This window comes from Bos taurus, chromosome 11, assembly GCF_002263795.3.
Source record: "Bos taurus isolate L1 Dominette 01449 registration number 42190680 breed Hereford chromosome 11, ARS-UCD2.0, whole genome shotgun sequence".
NCBI lineage: Eukaryota > Metazoa > Chordata > Mammalia > Artiodactyla > Bovidae > Bos > Bos taurus.
The window spans coordinates 70,167,011-70,189,078 of NC_037338.1; the positions used below are offsets into that span (position 1 = coordinate 70,167,011).

Below are 22,068 nucleotides of genomic sequence, written 5' to 3' on the forward strand. Positions count from 1 at the left end.
GTTCCCTTAAGCCCTGTTACTCCTAATGTCGTATTAATCAGGAAAGACATGTGTGTAAGGGGAGAACAGTTCCTAGGCTGGACATATTTTCATTTAGAAAGAAAAGCTGTGACTTTAACTACTTAGGGCAGGCTTTTTAAAAAAAAAATCTCAATCTGAAAAAGCACATTCAGCAGACATGAGTGAGCTGAGGAATTTTTGTTTTGACAGCTTTGGGACATCTGAGATATTGTATACAGAGCATTTCTAACCAGTCTAGAAAGACATGTGTCCAAAACATATGCAGGAAAATGACTGATCAACAGTGATAAAAATGAGAGGAAATCCTCTTAAAGTGAAATGTTATGTGAAGAGCTACCTCAGGGGCAGAACTTCATGACAGAACAGACCTCAGATTAACAAGACTTTAACCAGCTCATTTGAATAGATGACTAGAATAATTTGGTCTGTGAGAAATTCACAGAAATGGTGAGCTTTCGGGGCCCACAGCAGTCTCATCAAATAGCCTCATCTTACAGCGGGTAAATTAGGCGCAGAGAGGTCATTGATCTGCCCAGCGCTAGTAACACAGCTGAGATTCAGACCCAGGCCACCTGCTTGACAGACCCTACAACTGTCCCCTGCTCCTGCCCCCTGGGTGGTGGTTGATATTTTCTCGGTACTTGAGCTACAAAGCATTTCCTCACATGTTACTCCCAAATATTGCTTTACTCACATTATCACTTTAATTCTATGGGTCTCTGTCAGCCTGGTGGTTCTTGCTGCCCTAAAGGTTACATCAGTGTAGGGTCAGTACCATCCTGATGTGGGTAAGCTCACATACAAGCTCAGTCTAGTTGCTTCGCCATCACCTGGAGAGCTTCTTTTTAAAATAATTTTTAAAATATTTGTTTGATTATGTATTTGGCTGTGCCAGCTCTTAGTTGCAGCAAGTGGGATCTCCGATCTTCGTTGCGTCATGAAGGGTCTTTTAACTGCAGCACGCAAACTCTTAGTTGTGGCATGTGGGAACTAGTTCCCTGCCCAGGGATTGAACCCAGGCTCCCTGAATTGGGAATGCGCAGTCTGAGCCACTGAACCACTGAACCACTAGGGAAGTCCCCTGGAGAGCTTAAAAACAAGATTCTGGGATGTGGGGACTGTAGGATTGGGCTTAGAAACCATAGATCTTTCATACACCTCCTAGTTGCCTATTAAAATCTCCTCTGTGACATGGAAGCAAGACATCTTCCAGCCTCTGTTTGAATGATGGGGAAGAAGCTCAGTTGGGATCGAGATGTGAATTTCATTCTCAGCTCTGATTCTTAAGAGTGTTGTTATTTTACCATCAGTGACAACCACCGTCTTTGATTCTCTTTGTCATCTGAAGAGTGGGAATGGTCATGATTCCTAATTGAGAGCATCACTGTCAGGATTAGCTGTGAGGACCGAGTTCCATGTGCTGGAGCATAGTTGCTTCCCTAGTGCTCTCTGAAGAGGAATGAGAGCTGCTCCAGTGAGGGGCCAATAGCCTGCATTTTGGTGGCATGACTATTTGCTAGAATATTTTTCCTTAAAACTCTTTAAGTCCCTAGTTTTGTCCTCTGGAACCTGAGATCACTTTATCCTGAACCATGATACTCTCTGAGCTGGGATTTAATGCTGAGAAGTCCAGCTTCAAAATCCACATGACTCCATGAAAATAAGCAAACTACTTCCTCACCCTCCCTGGAATAACCTCATTCCTTCCTCTATTCTTAACCTTCCTAGTTAATCTTTATCATCTGTCAAAATCCTTTCACCCTTCAAACTGCAGCCCAAAAGTTGCCTCTTCCATGAGCCCGTGATCCTTCCAGGCAGGTCTCTCTTATTCTGTGTTCCCATGGCTTCCCCAGGTCTGCTTATGGTGAAAGTCAGGTGTGAGTAAGTCTTTCTTTCCCGCCAGATTAGGAGTTTCTGAAGGTCACAGAGTCTGTGTTAGGGAAGCCTGTGTTCTGAGATTGGCACCAGGGAGGAACCTCATGTTCACCTCCAACACTCAGGGGGTCCTCACCAGCAGAGACAGATGAGCGAGTGGGAAGGGCCACCTTGCATGAGGTCAAGACTTCCCAGGACCCTCAGCCTTCTCCGGTTGTTGGGGCTGCCACACTACTCAGAGATCTCCTCCAACCATCTAGTTTCAGGAATGATCTCATTTGGGTGGATACCATGCTGAGCAGTGTACAAAGAGCATGTTTTCACCATGCTCTCCAGATCTGGCCTCATTCTGTTAGAGATACCATGTTTTGCATAAACGCTTCCTGAAAATTGCAGGCAGAAAACTGGCCTAGATGTCCAATTTAGACTTTAGTCTTAGCTTTCTGCTTCTCCAGAACCTGGGCTATGCCACTTTGGCCAAGTTATTTCACCTTCCTGAGCCTTAGTTTTCCTATCTGTAAAATGAAGAGGCTATTAACTTCAGAATTTAAATTATTTCTAATTTTCTGTTCTGGAATGAAGAGCCAAGTCCCATTTCTTCAATCTGTAATATTGTTACGGCCACAGATAAGGGAAATGAGAATTGAGCTTTCTGTGCTGATCTTCCACCCTTGTGGGCATGCATGCACACACACACCCTCCTCTGAGACTCTTCCGAGGCTGTGTTTATATAATTGATTGATTGAAGGAGACTTGGCCCTTTTTTGCTGCATCTTGATTATAAGTGAGCCGAGCAGATGTCTTAAATTTGGTGGTTGGTTCCCAGATACATTGTAGGGAGGATGCTGGTGGGGAGGAAGTGAATGATTTCAGTTCTGGGGTCCCTCCAAGTGAACAGTGGTGGGGGAGGGCAAGCAGGGGGCAGATCTCATAAAGAGTGTGACCAGAATGTTGACGGTAGCTGGTGGATTAACATAGAAGATGACTGGTGGGCTAAGTGCTCCTTAAGAAGAAAACCCAGAGGAGAAAGGAGAAAGGAGCCTGAGCTGGAAGTCAGGACTCCTGGGATTCTGCTGACCAGCTGGCTAGAGCCAGATTAGAAAGCTTGTTTCAGCCATGCCCAAAGGTGAAATTGGTCTAGGATGATGGAGACGGATGAGATCTGAGGATCATTTTATTCCACTACTTCATTTTTCAGATGAGGAAACAGGCCTAGAGAGGTTGAGGGACTTTCTTGAAGTAATATCTCAAGCCAGGGCTTGAACCCAGCTCTTCTTACTCAAGGTCTAGCGTGACTTCACTTCCAAAGGAAAGCTTGATCAGCCTGTCAAAGTGAGGAGGAGCTTCCACAAAGTTTCACATAGTTCTGCCTTCATTGCTGAACATGCGCCCCTTTATTTCTGCTCTGTGGTGACTGAGCCTGGAGCCAACTGGAGAGCAAGAACAAGGCTTGCCATCATTTAGTAAGAATCAGACTGTGTGTGTGAGTCCCCATGCCAGGTGCTTGATGTGTGTATTGCATTTAATCCTCCTCATAATTCCCTGAGGTGGCCCCTGTTTTAATCCCCACTTTAAAGTGATAACAAAATCGAGCCACACAGAAGTTAAATAATTTGCCCTGAGATAGCACAGCCAGTAAGTGACAGAGGCAAGCTTTCACCTCGAGCAGTCAGACCCCAGTTTGGAGCTTATGTCTCTGTTTACTCCCCAGACACCCTGGTGCCCCTCTGAGGCTTTGATATAAAACAGGGCAAAAGAGGATCTTCCCACTTGACTCCTAGACCACCCTTTTCTCTTCCCTTTGTATTCACATAGCTTCTGGCCTGTGCCTAGACTTGCTGTCCAGCAACCACCAAAAAGCAGGAGAAGAGGACTTTTAGGATGCGAGAGGCCAGGAAGCCTTATTGGAGATTATTTTAGCCATCAAATCATTGTGGAATATTTGAAACCTAGCTATGTATGCTTTTGCCAGCTTATCCAGAAAAACACAGTATGGATTTTTTAGAATTTTAAAAATTGTTTTAAGATATCATTTTACTTGTTTGTTGCTCACAGCTTTGAGTGATAATAGTAAAAGTTACCAGGTTAGGAGCTGGAATTTAGAACACTTCTAAACTCACCCACTGTGCATCCTTTGGCAAGCTCCTCTATGTCTCTGGATTCAGTGTCTTCCTCTAAGATGGTCCTCAGGGTCTTTCATGATCTTGAGGTCAACATTTGGAAAGTTCAGGGAAATCTCTTGAGAAAAGGAGACCCCACCTTGTGCCCCAGGATTGGTGGCAGCCAAGGGAGTTCTCTTGAGCTGGATACAATTCTTAAGGCCTGACAGTATTTCAAGACTGCTGGTTCCTGGAGCTTTATCTAATGAACTGAAGTTTCGAATATGAAGCTCTATTTTATGACCTCTAAAGGTCACCTACAAGAAAATTGCCACATGTGTATGGTGCTTCATATGGTTCTTTATTGAATACACAAATCAGGCTTGTCAGGAATACATTGGCATTTGTAAGGCCACCCATGAATCATTACAGCCTTAGTTTAAATGTGCCAATAAGCCAAGCCTGAGGAGGTGAGAGCTGGTGATTCAGTAACAGATTTTCAACCTAGCTCAGGCCTGGTGCTGCCTGGAGAGGATGCCATTCGGAAAGGCCTCCACAGCCAGGAGAGATGCCCTCTACTCTGTATGTGAAGGACTCCCTGACCAGCCATATGACCCTGGGTAAATCTTCCCTGGCCTGGGTCTTGGTGTTTTCACCTGTCCAATGGGAAAAACAACCTTAAATGTTGCTTCAAGTTCTAACAGCTGACTGCGAATATCACCTTAAGGCAGAAACACCAACCTTCCTGTGGTACAACAAAATACTGAGGAAATGGTCATGTGCTATTGGTTGACTGCCCCATTAAATACTGTTTCTCGTGGTGAACAGAAAGCTGTGTTCAAAAGGGCATGAGTAAATTCTGAACCAGCTAATGTGCATTAGGAATTTCTCCATTCTAAAGACATGCATCATTCTCATTGAGTCCTCCTACCAGTCCTGGGAAGTTAGTCTTATCACTGAGATGGCTGGGACTCAGAGAGAGGGAGAGAGTGCCCCACACTGCACAGCTGACAAGTAGCAGGACTGGAGTCAAATCTCAGGACTTGTGCTCTATCCCTGAGAAACAGTCCTGATGGTGTTAAGTTGCTTAATAAGACCTATGGGCAAGTATGCATAGGAAAAGACTGCAGAGCTGGGTGGGACCATAGAGACCACCATTCAGCAAATGAGAGATTTCAGGCCCCATGTCAGGCTGTCAGCATCCTGGCAGCTAAGCACTGGATCAAGAAAACTAGAGAGAGGAAAATAACCCCGAGGCAAAAATCACAATTATGTTGCCATATGTTAAACTAGTAGCAAACCTGTTAATTCTGTTTTCAGATGCAGATCCCAGGGCTGAGTATACAGTTGAATAAACTCTCTTGTGGGCCCCAGATAGTCCAAAAACCTTGCCCATCCCACTCTGAGTTCCCTTAACGGAGACCCTTAGCCTACCAAGAACCACAAAGGATACCACAGAGGATATCAGGAAAAACAGACATCAACATGGAGTCCCAGACTTCAATGCCGCTGTAGGTTTGACTTTCTGAGTCATTCCCACTGGGAGTAAGACTTGGCTCTTGGGGATGGACACACTGACTCAGTCCTCGCCTAGGGTATCCCAGGTCTGGCTTTGTGAAGGGGGGAGCAGGACACTCTTCAAGGACAGCTCAGTGCTTTGCTTCCTGTCTTGACCCTGCCTGTCCCAGTTCCTGTCTTGCCTCACTGCAGGTCTTGACTGTTATTGGTGTCTGTGGCTCTGAACGAAGGGAAGTCTTTCTGCTGCCTTTTCAGTTCATAATTCCCTGTTAGTGAGCTACTGATGTCAAGGCCTTGGGGTCCCATGGAGGAAGCAGGTCAGTGGAAACCAAGTCAGTCACTTCCTATGTGAGCAAGTAACTTCAGATGTGACTTCATTTCTCTAAGCTCCAGTGTCTTCCTCTATCAAATTGAGATACAAATCCCATTTAGTTCATAGGAACTCAATAAGATAATGATATAGGGTGCCTCGGATTGTGCCTGACCATGTTAAACTCTCAGTACATGCTATCCATTATGAAATGGAGGAATTTCATAATTCCTCCATTGGAACTATTCTCCATCTCCCCCAGGGAGATCCCTTACTTGGGGCTCTTCTATAACCATACACTCCTTGCTGCCAGAGTCGAGAACATAAGTCCAAGCTTGACTCCTGGGACACTTGTAATAAGAGACAAAATGAAGAAGGGTGAAGTATCACGAGGTTGATAAACATACTGTTTCTCTCTTTTTTCTATGACTCTGCTTTTCACTCTGTGGTTTTGCTTTCACTCCTTGTGTTGGGTTGAGGCTGGGCAACATCATCCAATGGGCTCCTATGAACCTGCCCAGGCTGGCACCTGCCACCTGTGGCCTCTAGAAACCAGCCAGCCTCAGAAGACATGTCTTAAAGTCTAAAGGAGGCTGTTGGTCCCTTAATTTGGGTTGTCTAAAGGAGACTTAGGAAACTAGTGGGGGGTCTCTGCATTTATAGGGTTGGGGTGAAGGAGGTACAAAGGACCTTGATCTAAGGGATTTGGGGAAGCTTGAGGTCAGTTTGGATATAAAGGAAGACTGTGGGACTTTCTAAGTCCACTCAAGAGAAGACTCTAGAGTTCAAAGTACATCTGCTATCCCTGTTATGCTTGGACAGTGCCTGAAACTTCCATGCAGTCTCCTTCCTGTGGCTCAGGCTGGGAAGATTCCCACCTTTGCCAGAGTAGCCACAGCTGGCTTCCTAGGCTCAGGCCTTGAGCAAGATTGCTGTGGTAATCACACACATTCCCAGAGTCCAGATTCAGTCTCAAAGTGCTTGGTCACTGCCAACTCACCACAGCCAAGGGAACTGGGCATCTCTCTGGGAAGGGCCACCACAGGGTTTTTCTGATGGGTTACTGAACAGTTCTTCTGAATGGCTGTATTTTATACTAGAACAATTTCTTGAAGCTGTTAATTCAGTTTTAGAAATGTAACTCATATCCTGGAAGATTTAAGAATATGGGTACAGACTGATAAAAATGTGTGAATACACACACACACACACACACACACTCACCCTGGCAGTCATCTGTAAAATCTGCCTGAACTCTCCTTCTTAATTCTTTGAGAATCTTGAGGCAAACTGAGTCCCTATGGAGTGTGATGCACATTCCACCTCCTTTCCTGGGGAACCCATTAGGGATAACAGCAGGCCCTCATTTAGAGGCAGACAGAGTGAGGGGACCAACAGTCTGTAAGGTTGTGTTGGCTCACGGTGAGCTCTATAGAATCACCGAATTCAGAAATGGAGAGCATCAGAGAGGGACTATGCTCCATCATTTTCAAATTGCAGAAAGCCAGGTGCAGAAAAAGGAATGGACATTCTGAGGCCCTTCAGCTGCTGTGTGCAGGAGTGAGCCTGGAGTCACCCTCACTGCTCTACCAAGACCTTTCCCTTGAAAGCACTTGACACTCCTCTCAGCAGGCCAATTATTTCCAGAAGATTCCATTACTTTATCTTTCTTCCATGATGGAAGTGACTTTCTGTTGGTCACAGTGATTTCAACTATGTGATTAGCAGGTTCTGGAAAGTCTTTTTCTCATTGCTCTTTCTCAGTGGTTAGATTCTCCTGGTTCCAAATGGATATGTGAAAAGTACAGTTTTGGACCTGACACAGATGAAATATAGCTCTGTCCCCTTAGGGTAGTATAGAAGCCTTTATGGATATGACAAAGTTACAGACATAGTATCTAATAATAACCAAAACATAGCACTTCATAGCTTTCTCATATATTATTTAATTTGATCTGTTGGCCCTGGATTAAAATTCTGAAGCTGTGGAGGTGTGAGCTCTTCAGCGTTAGTCGGCCCTGGGTCACATTCTGGCTCTGCCTCAGGGCAGTCCTTTCATCTTTGTACAAGTAGAGTAAACTTTCTGAGTCTCAGTTTCCTCAGCTTTAAAGAGAAAACACAATTCACTTCTCAATTTGTTCAGCAGATTAAATATAGTGATATAAGAAATCTCTTTGGCACAGTCCCTGGCCGACAACTGGGGTTATTGAATGTTTGTTTCTACACCTTCCCTTGGGTATGGGCCTGTTCAGCCATTTTGGGTTGCTTAAGGCTGAGCACTTCACTGAAGCCCTTAGTTCCTCTGAGTCCTATTTGTAAGAGAGACTCTATAGCACCTATCTCCTGGGGACAGAGTCAAGGAGGGCTGAAGAGAGAGATCCAAGAAACACCCTAGATCTAGAAACTCAGAAAAGGCTTAGGAAAATGAGACTTAATCTGCCATTTTTAGAGAAGACAAGTCCCAGATATTATTGCTCAAAAGGCACTAAAGCTAGGTCAGAAGAAACCTGTGTTGAAATTTTATAAGAAATTAAATCAGAATGTAGAAAAGCCCAATCTAATTTCACCCCAAATAAGCAATAATGTTGGCTCCATTTCTATTTAAAGCACAAAGTACATCTTTGACAGCTGAAGAGAAGCTGCCTCAGAGTATGAATTTCAAAACAAACCTATTTGATAATAGGAGTATCTGCCTGGCCTGTTTTACTAGGCAGAATCTGATCCATACACAACTGATCATCAGTCTCTCCAGAGTTCAAAGATTCAAGGATTGATGATACTTGAGGCTGGAATTGAATGTTCTGTTATCTGTTTGTGTAACATGCGCACAGAGCATGTTTGCTAGGCAGTGTCTGAGCTGGCATGCCACCCTTCTGTTCCACGTGGAAGCAGGATGACTCTAATTGGAGAAGAAAAGTCAAGATGGAAGATGGGCTTCAGAAGTTGAAGCTCTGGGAAAGGCACCGATAGTTGTTGATGTGGGGTGGAGGTGGCCACCTTCTGACTTGATCTTCCGCTAATGTGGTTGGGTCTTTTTGATCATCCACAGAGGAGCCAGGCTTAATGGCTATACTTTTCATTATAAGATACATTTCATTATAAGGATAATTTTGTGCTACAAAGTACAAAATGTTGGTTTTTTTTCCTTCTCTTTGCATTCTGTTATTGAAACTGGGGACCTAGCAAGCAAGTCTTGAAGATTAAGGCAGCCTACAATTCATGGATACTAGCTCATAGCAGTAGCTCAGCCCCCAGAAGCATGTAGAAAGTCTTCAAGGCTGATAAAATATGTAGGCAGCAAGTGGCATGTCAACTCAAACAAGCCTAGCTCTGCCTGTTTCAGCTTGACATTATAAAGGTGAATTGTCTGAATCATGAAAGGGCGAATGGTATTAACCTTAGGACCAGGAGGATGGCAGCTCTGGAGAGCAGCTGGCACATAAATCTCTGCTGGTTGAGGAGTAGAAAGATACTTAATAGAAGGGTAATTGAAGGATTTTTTTCTTCCCCTCTAAACTTAGTTTGGCCAGTGTCATTGGGAATTATTTTACTTCTACTCCAGGTCAGGGCCAGCTTCTATGGTGTTACTAAGGCCATTCCAGTGACTGGCTATCTGCACTAGATTCCAGGGCAGGGCCAGCTTCTGTGGTGTTACTAAAGGCCATTCCAGTGACTGGCTATCTGCACTAGGTTTGGCACTATTCCTCCTCTGCCTTCTGGAATTCCCAACAGAGAACTTGTCTTGGAGATCAAGGTAACAGTAGCTCCAGAAGCAGCTATTAAAATGCACAGTGATAATTGGGAGTTAGTACCCATTAGTGGCTTGCCTGGTGGCTCAGTTGTAAAGACGCAGATTCAATCTCTGGGTCGGCAAGATCCACTGGAGAAGGAAGTGGAAACCCACTCCAGTATTCTTGCCTGGGAAAGCCATGGACAGAGGAGCCTGGCAGGCTACAGTCCATGCAGTCTCAAGAGTCAGACACAACTTAGCTACTAAAACTACCCATTAGCACCACCAAACAGATTGATTTAATAAATTAGTTATAACGCTTCTAAGAGTAGGGACTTTGGAATCTTAAAAAAGTCAAATCAAGAAGGAACTTTAGAAGACATCTAGTGTGGGTCTCATTCTGTATTTGAGGAACTTAAGGCCCAGAAAAGTAAAGTGGCTTATTCAAGGTAACCAGCAAATCAATGGCAAAGTTGGAGCTGGAACCTAGGTTTCTCTGGGTAATTGTTTCTAGAATCATTGAGTCTAAACCTCTTATTTATGAATGAGGGCACCAAGTTCTACATGTGAGAAGAAGATACCAACCAAATGTGAGAAGCCTGGATACCAACAAAATTCCCCAAAGTCCCATTCAATGGTCTTTATATCAAATTTTCCCTTTCTTCACATCTCCAGGGCAAAAAGGAGATGGAGATGATGAAGTAAAGAGTAGATGACTAATTTGCTTTCTAACACATATTCTATTGATCCATGAGCAAGCATTGAGAGCCTTCAGCCACTTTGGGTAGAAAATAATGAGCAAGGCAAGGGAAATAGAAGGTGAGTATATCTTAAAAGTAGGGCAGCAGATGTGAAAGGATTGGACACAGTGATGATTCTTGCAAAGAAGCCCAGAAAAGATGATACAAAGTCCCAGAGCACGGCCTCTTCTTGCCTCTTCTCTCTCTCCCTAATCAGTGACCTTCCCTATTCCCTCTCCAAGAGAAAATAGAACTCAGATTAGCTATCCTAGCCTTTGCGCTCCTCCCTGGAGGGTGGTTGAAGAATAGATGATATGGTTGGCAAACAGGGCTGTGAGAAGCCTAAGTTCCCTTTGGCCTCCTCTTCTTATTTAGGAACCTGATAAGAATTTTTGCTGAGCATCAGTTGTGCACCAGTTGTGTGTGTAGATATTGTGTTATCCTGCTGGTTCTTACAGCAATCTCCAGAGGTAGAAATTATCATCCCTAATGTACAAGAGAGGATGGTTGAAGCCAGAGAGGTTAATTTTCTTGCCTGACTTAGATTCACACCTTTCTGGTTGCAAAGCCCAGCTCTAACCTGTTGACCTCAAGCCTTCTTCATGTCGCCAAGTAACTTGACAGGATGCAAATCTTTTCATGGTTCAACCTCTTAGCTCTTTTTTTCTACTTGCCTTCTCTGAAGACATCTCTCATAATCCGAGTTATACAAAGCACTCTATTTTTATCTCTTAGTCTCCTTCTCATCCATATGGAGCTAAGCTGCCTGTGAAATTTATAGCTCCTCACACCTGGATGAGATGGAGGCCAACTTCCTGGAGTGGAGTGGGGCTGGAAGGTCACATCTGGGAGACAGTTTGCTCCACTGACCATGGACTGCTCCTTGCAGGTCTGGAGTGCAGCTTTGACTTCCCCTGTGAGCTGGAGTATTCCCCCCCACTGCACAACCTCGGGAACCAGAGCTGGTCCTGGCGCCATGTTTCTTCTGAGGAGGCCTCTCAGATGGACCTGTTGGATGGGCCTGAGGCGGAGCATTCCAAGGAAATGCCCAGAGGTAAGGGTAGAGGACAATGCAAAGTGTCCTGAGTGGTCCAGGATGAGGATGGGATGTCTGTTTCTGTTTGAAATTTGTGACTTCTCCATCCCTGTTCTGTCCTGTTTCCTTTGAAACCTGTTTTTAATATCTGTGCCTTTCCATGCCTTCCAGTATACAAGGGAGAGGAGGCTACAAGTTCAGTTTCAAGATCAATCCAACCCTTTGGATTGAAGGGTTTAGAAATAGGATTTCATAGCTCTGTTTCACGCAGATTTCCCAATGTAAGATGTTGAAAAAAATGGTAACCTGTTTGTTTATTTGGAATGGTGTCATCTCTAAAACATGGGACATCCAGTTAAATTTGAGCTTTAAACAACAGATGATTTTTTTAGTATAAGTGTGTCTCATGTAAGTAGTTGGGACATACTTACACTGAAAAATTATTCCAATTATCCTAAAAAATTCAAATGTTATTGTGTTCTGCATTTTTACTTGCTGAATCTGGCAATCCTAATTTGGAGTATGTTGTATAACTGAGTTAAATGTTAGTTTCAAAGCCATTAATGACTATTCAGACTGCATATTAGTTCTGTAAGGTGCTTCCAGTAGTTCTGAGCTGTTTATGAACATCCTCTTCTGAATTATCCGTACTGGAAAAGATAGGCTCAGGATAAGTGATGGATGCTTGATAAATATTTGCCGAGTTTTTAGAAAGAGATACAGAGGCACTAAGACCTAATCCTTTCTCAGGTCTCTCTAAGGCAAATCTTAGAGCTCCCAATTCCTTGGACCCAGAAAATTCTACCGATCCAGCATTGACAGCCTGTATTTTTAGATTTTAGGAAGAAATAATAACTGACATAGTACTGGATTTACTGGGCATGGCAGAGTAGTACTTCCAATTGCAAAGCCCTTCCAACTGCATCGTCTCATTGGGTTCCAATTTTGCGAGGGCAACAGGGCAGATGAGAAAACCAGGGCTCAGAGAGGGGAAGCAACTTGCTGACGATCAGCTTATACATGTAGGTCTACAGGTCTAGATGTCTGCCTTCATGAATCATAGACAGGAATACTCTCCACCTTATCATGCCTCTGTCTTTATAGCAAAAGCTGTGGTGAGAGCTGCTGTGGGCCCAGTTCTTAGGGGCGATTATCTCAGACAGATGCTCCTGGGAAGCACACAGGAACAGGGCTCAAGGAAGTTGGTGAGGACTAAAAACTAGTAACTAATGCTCCCAGGCTTCCCCCTCAGCCTGGAGCCCTGAACTGTGAGGCCTCTTTCTATTATACACACTCTCCCAGGATGACCTTTTCTATTTTTATGACACTCTTGAAATTTCTTGACTATGATTTGTATTTAAAGCTGCTTTCACCTGGATACTGATGTGTAATGTGGGGTGTGTGTGTGTGTAAGTGAGTGGCTCTTACCCAATAGTGCATCCAAATCTTCTGGAGAACTTATACAAATACTGTCTAAATGCTATAACCTAAGATTCTGATTCAGTAGATGTGAAGTAGAGCCTAGGAATCTATAGACTTTCAAACTTTATTGTAAAATCAAGCATGTACAAAAAAGTAGACATAATATATATGTGTGGATTAAAGATTACAACATAATCAGTACTTGTATTCTCATCACCAAGTGTAAGAATTTGAATGTTGTCAATTCCTTTACAACCTTTTCTTCTCCCACCTAGATCAAAAATCTCTCCTTTTCCCCAGAGGTAACCATTACCCCATACTTTATGTTTAATCATGCATTTGCTTTTCTCTATGGCCTTACCCCTTATGTATATAGCCTCAAACAGCATATTGATTAGATTTGCAACCTGTTGTATAAATGGAATAGTGTTTTGTGATTTGCCCATTTTAATACATATAGCTGTGGTTCGTTTTGTATTGGATCCATTACATGAAAATACCACAGTTTGTCTCTTCCACTGTTATTAGATATTTGGGTTGTTTCTGAGTTTATGCTATTACCAACAGCACCACTACATGCCTCTTAGAGTGTGTGCATGTCCATGGGTTTCCCTGGAGCATAGAACTTGGGGTGGAATTTCTGGGTCAACATGGTTCACCTTCCATTTCAATACATAATCCAATGTATTTTCCAAAGTGGTGGCACCAACTTATATTCTCTTTAATGATATATTAGTGCATCCAGGATTCTACATCCTTACCAGTATTGGGTTTTGCCAGACTTTGTCATTTTTGGTCATCTGGCAGATGAAATACAGTATGTCATCGCAACTTTGATTTCCATGGGGCTCTGTTTTATTTTATGATTGTATAAGTTTCTCAGGTGATTCTTAGGTTTCTTGTACTATTGGTGTGGACCCTTTTTCAGGCTTACTCACATTCAGCCATTGCTAGTGATGTCTCTGGATCCCAATTCCTAACCCATTGAAGTCGTCCTGTGTAAACATGTTTTTGATCATAGGTTTTTAATTATGATTGATCATAGGTTGAATTATGATCAAATTTCACTGAGTGAGGAGAGAAGGACAAGTGGCAATTATCCACAGATATGGTGGTGTCAGGCTTTATAACTTTGAAAATCAATGCTTTTTACATTTTTAAACAATTTTAAAGCAGTGCCAATAGATTGTGTTTTGCCACACTCTGACCTGTTTCTCCTCCCCTATGCTCTGTCTTGGGAGAAGGCAATGGCACCCCACTCTAGTACTCTTGCCTGGAAAATCCCATGGATGGAGGAGCCTGGTGGGCTGCAGTCCATGGGGTCTCTAAGAGTCGGACACGACTGAGCGACTTCACTTTCACTTTTCACTTTCATGCATTGGAGAAAGAAATGGCAACCCACTCCAGTGTTCTTGCCTGGAGAATCCCAGGGACAGGGGAGCCTGGTGGACTGCTGTCTATGGGGTCGCACAGAGTCAGACACGACTGAAGCGACTTAGCAGTAGCAGCAGCATGCTCTGTCTTATGATCTTTAGCATCTGCATGTTATGCTGAGTGTCGTGAGAGGGGGAAAAAAAAGGAAGGAGAGGAGGGGAGGAAGAAATACTGACTTTGCAGTGGTCCTGAAAGTGGATATATATTGAGGGCTTTATGTTTCTAAAAAGCTAGATCCCAAGGCCAGGACATACACTAAATGTGAACTTTTCCATTATATGAATCAGTCAGTTCAGTCCAGTTCAGTTGCTCAGTCGTGTCCGACTCTTTGCAATCCCAGGGACTGCAGCATGCCAGGCTCCCTGTCATCACCAACTCCTGGAGCTTGCTAAACTCATGTCCATCGAGTCGGTGATGCCATCCAACCATCTCATCCTCTGCTGTCCCCTTCTCCTGCCTTCAGTCTTTCCCAACATCAGGGTCTTTTCCAATAAGTGAGTTCTTCACATTAGGTAGCCAATGTATTGGAGCTTCAGCTTCAGCATCAGTCCTTCCAATGAATATTCAGGATTGATTTCCTTTAGGATGGACTGGTAGGATCTCCTTGCAGTCCAAGGGACTCTCAAGAGTCTTTTCCAATACCACAGTTCAAAAGCATCAATTCTTTGGCATTCAGCTTTCTTTCAGGATCAGTCAGGATTTGAATATCCACTTTTTAGCAAGTGTTGCTAATTTCCATCTCTCTGAAAAATTATTGCTCTTCCTAGTGTGGCAGGATCTCACATCTCTGAAGATATTGATGGAACAACCATGACAAAAGCTTCTGTGGATACACCAGTTTACTTTATCAAGTTTTTTAGTGAACAAACACATCCAAATGTAATTTGGGGGAATCTCACCATTGTCAGATACTTGCGTTTATTCTTCCTGGGGTCTAGTGGAGGTATCTATACTCTGTCTTGATCAGTCTTAGAAACAAAAGACCAGCCTCCCAGCTTTTGTAGCTTTTGGACCACCTGTTGTTTTTGAAATCAATTGATTACATTGCTACCTGCTTGTTCCCTGAAGTAGGGTTGCTTCTCGTGAAGCATCAGTCCCTTGACCTGCAGGGAAAGAGTAGAAGAAGGTAAAGGAAGAGAAAATTACATGTCCAGTCCAGACAGGAGCAAAGCAAGGACCTAACTCTCAACTCTTTAGAAGCTTATTTCTCTGTCATTTTGACAGAAAGAATTGCTGTTGATGGAGATAAGAAGGAGTGATGGAGTACCCTTCAATAAAGGGTTTTCCCACTCCCCCCCCCCTCCTTTTTTTTAACTCAACATTTATTGGTTGGATGGTATTTAGACTCTATTGCAATATTTCTTGTCAGGGGATATAGAGGGGCCAGAGAAGGCGGTGAGATAATACCAATCATAGATAATGAACTGTAGGAGTATAAATTCTGAATGATTTTAATTTATGGCCCCTGTAGCTGAGAATAATAAGGGAGATACAATGCAGAGCAGCAAGATAATAAAAAGTGATGATCTTGATGGAACATAATATTATAAATTAATAAAATCTTGAGGAATCATCAGGTTGAGGCGTTCTATGACTTTTTAAGAAGTGCCAGGGGCATGTTCAATGTCTACTCCTTCCGGTATTTTGGAATGCAGTCAAGGGAACATATTTTTCTTCTTCAGCAAGATAAGATTTTGATCTCTAGCTAAATCCTAGCTTTAAAATGGGAAGCAGATTAGCAGCCCCCCTCCCAAACGCCTCCCCAGCCCTTCACGCAGATGCATACACAGTAAGACCAGGCGTAGACTCAGCTGGGAGGGGCTCACGTTCTTCTTGTATCAACTGAATTCTCCTCCAGGGCACTGATTCTCAGGCTTTTGCTTTATTTTGTTCTGTGTGTGAGGCCTGAATGAAACTCTGCTCCTGAGATTTTTCTGTTTATCTAGGTAGCATAATAGTTTTCAAAAAGGTTGAGGAATACCGTTCTGGAGCTCTGAGATGCCTAGCGAAGCTGCCGCGGGTGACGGGGCCACAGTGGTAGGTGGGGTCATCTGGTCTTTAGGTTCACTCCTGTTTTACCCTTTTGTGTTAGTTTCTTGTAGCTGCTGCAACAAGTAAACACAAACTGGGTGACTTAAAACAACAGAAATTAATGTTTTCCCACTTCTGGAAGCCAGCAGTCTGAAATCAAAGTGATGGCGTGGTTGGCACCTTCTGGAGGCTCTGCAGGAGAATCCCTCCCATGCCTCTTTCCTAGCTTCTGGTGATCAGTAATTGCTCCCCTCACTTCGTCTCTATAGGCAGTCTTTAGCAAAGACCTCTGGTTTTAGCAGTTTGTTGAAGCTGGGAGAGTAGTCAAGAGAGATAGGCAAACTGGACTAGAAGAAGAATGTAATTGGAATCACACACACACATTCCAGAATAGAACGATGTTTCTTTTCACGTGTGTCAAATGCGGTGGTCCAAACTGGGACTGTCTACGCCAAGTGGTTCCCAGAATCTCCCCACCTATTCTGTTCCCTCTGTCTACTATGGAGTTTCTGTTTTAAGGCAGTGGTTTCTAAACTTTATTTTATTATATTCCCCATTAGTAAAATATTTCTGAGCACTCTTGCTATGTGTGTATTCATCAATTATATGCATATATATTTTTTCTAGCTATATAATATTATTGGTAAAGCTTATTTTGCTTCTTACTTCTTTAAAATAAATGTAATCATGCACATACTTTGGAGCCTCTGCAGGACATCTGTCCTCTACAAATGGAACTGAACTTCAGGATTTGCTAAGACATGTCACCCAGCCCCAGAGTCATTGATGAATCTGTCCCTTTCCAGTCCTTTAGGAAGTTGCCTGGGCAGATTTCTCCCTGTTCACCTCCCATCTCCTGAGCTATGCTGGCTGGGTACTCTCCATCAAGAAGGCCTTACAGATAGGTTTAGCTCTTGTGGTCTCTCTGAGTTTCAAAGACCATTTAGTCTCTTTTTTCAGAATTAATATGGTTTGCAGAGGAAGAAATCACTTCCTGTCTAAGTACTATTAACATACTAACTCACCCTCAAGAATCAAAAGATATTTTTCTCTAAGATTACTTGACAGACCTGAGGAACAGGGTTGCAACCAAATATTTTCTACCGGCTTATCTAAAAAGGTATCTTGGTACTGAAAACTAGAATTCATTTAAATGCTCACACAATAAGGATTTAGTTAAATAAAATATTATTGTTTTTTAATTGCTAAGTCATATCTGACTCTTGCAACCACATGGACTGTAGCTTTCCAGACTCCTCTGTCCATGGGATTTCCCAGGCAAGAATACTGGAATGGGTTGCTAGTTCCTTCTCCAAGGGATCTTCCCAATCCAGGCATCAAACCTTTGTCTCCTGCATTGCAGGCAGTATACTTAAATATTATGCAGCCATTATATGTATGCCATGTAAAAACAATAACATGGGAACATATTCAAGGCCTATTATTAGATTTGTTTCAAAAGATTAACCAATGTATGTTACATAAATTGTTTTGTAAAAGAGAAAAATGTATATGTACGTAAGAAAAAAGTCTATAAGGAGATATACTAACATAGCAGAAGTTATTTCTAGATGACTCAATTTTTCAGTGATTTTTATTTTCTTCTGTGTACTCTTAGTATTTTCAAATTTGAGTCCATTATTATGTATTACTTTTATAATAAGATAAAGCATCATTATTTTTTAATATAAGGGGATAAAAATTCTCATTTGAAGGTATGTCTTATTGAATTATTTTAGACTTTCCTGGGGGAGGGAACATGTTAGCTATTTTCTGCCACAACAACCACCAAAAAAGCCTGTGGTACTGGCTGGAGTGAGACAAACCAATGGGCAAGCCTGCCTTGCTGGGTATGGTACAGGGCACCAACAGTTCGCTTCAGCTCACAAATCCAGAGCACCCCTGCTGGACCCTATTTGTGCTTGATTTATGCTTGGAGGGTTACAAAGGGTAATCACTTGTGCATAAGGTTCAGGAATTCACCCAGGGACTAAGTGCAGCACAAAAGTATGAATGACATCAACACATTTCAATTCAATTCACATTCCTATTTCAATTCAATCTTTGCCCCTTCAGATGTATCAGAAGGATTGCGGGTGGTTGTGTGTTTTTTGTTTTTTTAACTGAAGAATAATTCTTTACAATGTTGTGTTGACTACTGCCATCAGTGGAGAAAAGGGAACCCTGTTGCAATGTAAATTGATACACCCACTTTTTTTTTTTTTTAATGGGATTTTAAACTTTACTTTTAATTAATTAATGTATTTGTTTTTATCTGAGCTGGGCCTTCATTGCTGTGTGTGGGCTTTCTCTTATTGCAGTGAATGGGGGATACTCTTTAGCTGTAGTATGCAGATTTCTCTTGTTGTGATGCATGGCTCTAGAGTACACGATTCAGGAGTTGTGGCATACAGGCTTGGTTGCCCTACAGCATGTGGAATCTTCCTGGACCAGGGATTGAACCCATGTCCTCTACATTGGCTGGCAGATTCCTGTCCATGGGACTACCAGGGAATTCTCATGTGTTTCATCTGAACACACTTCTTATCATACTAAAGTCAGTGGTGCTGTTTGTGGCCTCTTATCCCTGTCCTTCCCCTGGAACTCACCATGAGAGGCCACACTGGTTCCCTGATTCTGCCTACAGAAATGTAACCCTCGTCTCCCAAGAAGTGAGGTCACTGGGCCTTCGGTCTTGACCTTTCAACAAGCTGTGACTTGTGATTATTTCATCCTAATGAGATTCTGGTGCCAGCCTGGCAGCTGGAACTTGAGCTCCAGAGAAGAACTTGCCTTAATGAGGTGGCATGCTCTCGGGGTATCTAGTGAAGTATTTCTTGCCTCCCCATCAGTATAGGCCTCTTCCAGGGTGTTTCTTCTGCCGTCTATGGGAAGCCTTCATTGGGAAGGGATGGATTGTGGTTGTCTGGTGATGATTATGCCCTTCCTTAGCTGAATCTAATAATCCTGCCCATGGAGCATGTGGAGTAAGAAAGGAGGACAAGAGTTGGAGGGAAAAGGGACCTGGACTCATTGCAACTCTGCCATAAGGGATGTCACTTTACCTCTCTGGGCTGTAGGTTCCTCATTTGTAAGGTCAGTGTTTTAGACTAGATTATCACTAAGGCTCGTTCCCACTCTGATACACGACTGTGTGTAGGTATATCCAACACCAAGGATAGCCATGTACCTGACACAGAAATTGTTAGCCACAGAAATCCTCATCAGCCTTAACAGATATACCCACTCCCCAAAATTTAGCCATGACTTCTGGAATCTGGATAGTTTCATGGCTCAAGTCGCTCTTCAGACCACAGCATCAAGATGGGGCACTGCCTCTGGAAACCTGTGTGGCACCCTGGAAGGTTGAAAGAAGAGCTCCTTGAGAGGCTAGGAAGCCTGTGGGTTTGGTGTGGCAGGTAAAATGGAGGCCACCAAAAAAGTCCTAACTCCCAGAATTTGTGAATATGTCGCCTTATATGGCAAAACTCAACATTCAGAAAACCAAGATCATGGCATCTGGTCCCCTCACTTTATGGCAAATAGATGGGGAAACAGTGGTAAGAGTGACAGACTTTATTTTTTGGGGCTCCAAAATCACTACAGATGGTGACTGCAGCCATGAAATTAAAAGACGCTTGCTCCTTGGAAGAAAAGTTATGACCAACCTAGACAGGACATTAAAAAACAGAGACATTACTTTGTCAGCAAAGGTCTGTCTAGTCAAAGCTATGGTTTTTCCAGTAGTCATGTATGGATGTGAGAGCTGTGGTGTTGAAGAAGACTCTTGAGAGTCCCTTGGACTGCAAGGAGATCCAACCAGTCCATCCTAAAGGAAATCAGTTCTAAATATTCATTGGAAGGACTGATGCTGAAGCTGAAACTCCAGTACTTTGGCCACCTGATGTGAAGAGCTGACTCATTTGAAAAGACCCTGATGCTGGGAAAGATTGAGGGCAGGAGGAGAAGGGGATGACAGAGGATGAGATGGTTGGATGGCATCACCAACTCAATGGACATGAGTTTGAGTAAACTGTGGTAGTTGGCAATGGACAGGGAGGCCTGGCGTGCTGCAGTTCATGGGGTCACAAAGAGTTGGACACAACTGAGTGACTGAACTGAACTGAACTGACATGGCAAAAGGGACTTCACAGGTGAGATTATCCTGAATTTTCCAGATGCATCTAATGGAATCACAAGGATCCTAGTGAGTGAAAGAGGGAGACAGGAGAGCCAGAGTCAGAGAACATGTGATGATGACTCCAGATGAATCAGAGGTCAGAGAGAAACAGATTTGAAGATCATTTAATTACATGCTATTTGTATCAATTTAAAAATTCCATTTATTCTTTAAATTGTGTATTTCCTCACTAAATTAATAATTGGTAATTCCCTACTGTAATCTACAGTTCAATGCAATGCACTGTATATTAAAATCTAAGTCAAGGGAACATCCAAAATCAGGGGGGTGGACACAGTTCCATGTAAAGTGACAGCATAGCAGCTGATGGTGTTGGAGAGGCTGTGAGAGAAGGAATGCAGGCCACTTCCAGAAGCCAGAAGAGGCAAGAAAAAGCATTCTTCCTCAACTTTCATCCAGAAGGAATACAGTCCCCAACTCATTTTAGACTTCTGACCTCCTGAACTGTTCAATAATGAACCTATGTTGTTTTAAGCCATTGCATGCTTGCTAAGTCACTTCAGTCATGTCCAACTTTTTGTGATCCTATTGACTGTAGCCCACCAGGCTCCTCTGTCCATGGGGACGCTCCAGGCAAGAATACTGGAGTGGGTTGCCATTTCCTTCTCTAAGGAATCTTTCCTACCCAGGGATCGAACCCTCATCTCTTAACGTCTCCTGCATTGGCAAGCTGGTTCTTTACCACTAGCATCACCTGAGAAGATCTTTAAACCATTAAGTTTCTGATAATTTGTAAGAGTAGTCATAAGACACTAATATTGCTGGTCCTGAGCAAGTCTGGAGGAAAACTGGTTATTAAGGCACTTTTCTAGAAAGGCAGGGCTCAGAGGACTGACTGGGCCTCAGAGACACACTTCTTGTAGTTACTGTAGGTATCCTTTGACTTAATCCTAGGAGGGCAGTCTACAGATTTCCTCCTGCTCAGGGAACAGGCAAACAGGGCCAGAAATAGAACAGAAAGAGCAGCAGCAGGAGCTGAAGCTAGAAGTATGCAGCTGCATCTGAGGGTCTGGCTCCTGTGGGTAAGGAGGACAGAAAGCACCCAACAGAAGGGTCTGGGGAGGATCATTGCTCAAAATGGGGGAGCTTGGGTGAGGTGACGTCACCTGTGGAAGGAAGCTGTGCTGCTGCCCAGGACAGTATCTATGAAGTCTTGTCAAAGGTGGCTGGATGATGCAGTGAAAGTGCACATACAGGGCCTGTGGTGAGTGGCTGCCAGTCAGGCCCAGCAAGGGAAACTGGAAAGAGCTACAGTCTGTGAAGTGCTTTTCTATTCATGATCACCTTTGATTCTCATAAAACAACAAGACAGGTAGTGTTAGTGTACCTAATGTATAGGTTGGTAAACTAAGGCTAACCAGTAGGCTTTGAAAAGAGGAAGATGGGTCTTTCTCATTCATTATGATGTCCCATGTTTACTCAGAGGAGACTGGGTCTTGCATTGTGAGTGTCCCAGGAGCCTGGCCCAATGCCCAGTATAAAATAGACATTCACTAAATATTTCTTGACCCACAGATGGAAGCTTAGAGAGATGAAGTAAGTTACTCATCTACAGAGTCTACAAAGCCAGAATGTGAGTCAAATCTTGAATTCTAGTTTTTGAATACCAAATTTTATGTTCTTTCCATTATATCAAACTCGTGAAACACAG

At 43.2% G+C, this 22,068-nt stretch overlaps 1 protein-coding gene across 1 annotated transcript in view; it reads left to right on the forward strand.

Annotated features, from left to right (window-relative positions):
• The window catches only part of ALK (ALK receptor tyrosine kinase), a 732,834-nt gene that overhangs the window by 236,676 nt on the left and 474,090 nt on the right, over positions 1-22,068 (forward strand). The window contains exon 3 of the mRNA XM_024999478.2: positions 11,183-11,347. Coding sequence (XP_024855246.1) covers positions 11,183-11,347 — 165 coding nt within the window. The remainder of the gene's footprint in view (positions 1-11,182; positions 11,348-22,068) is intronic.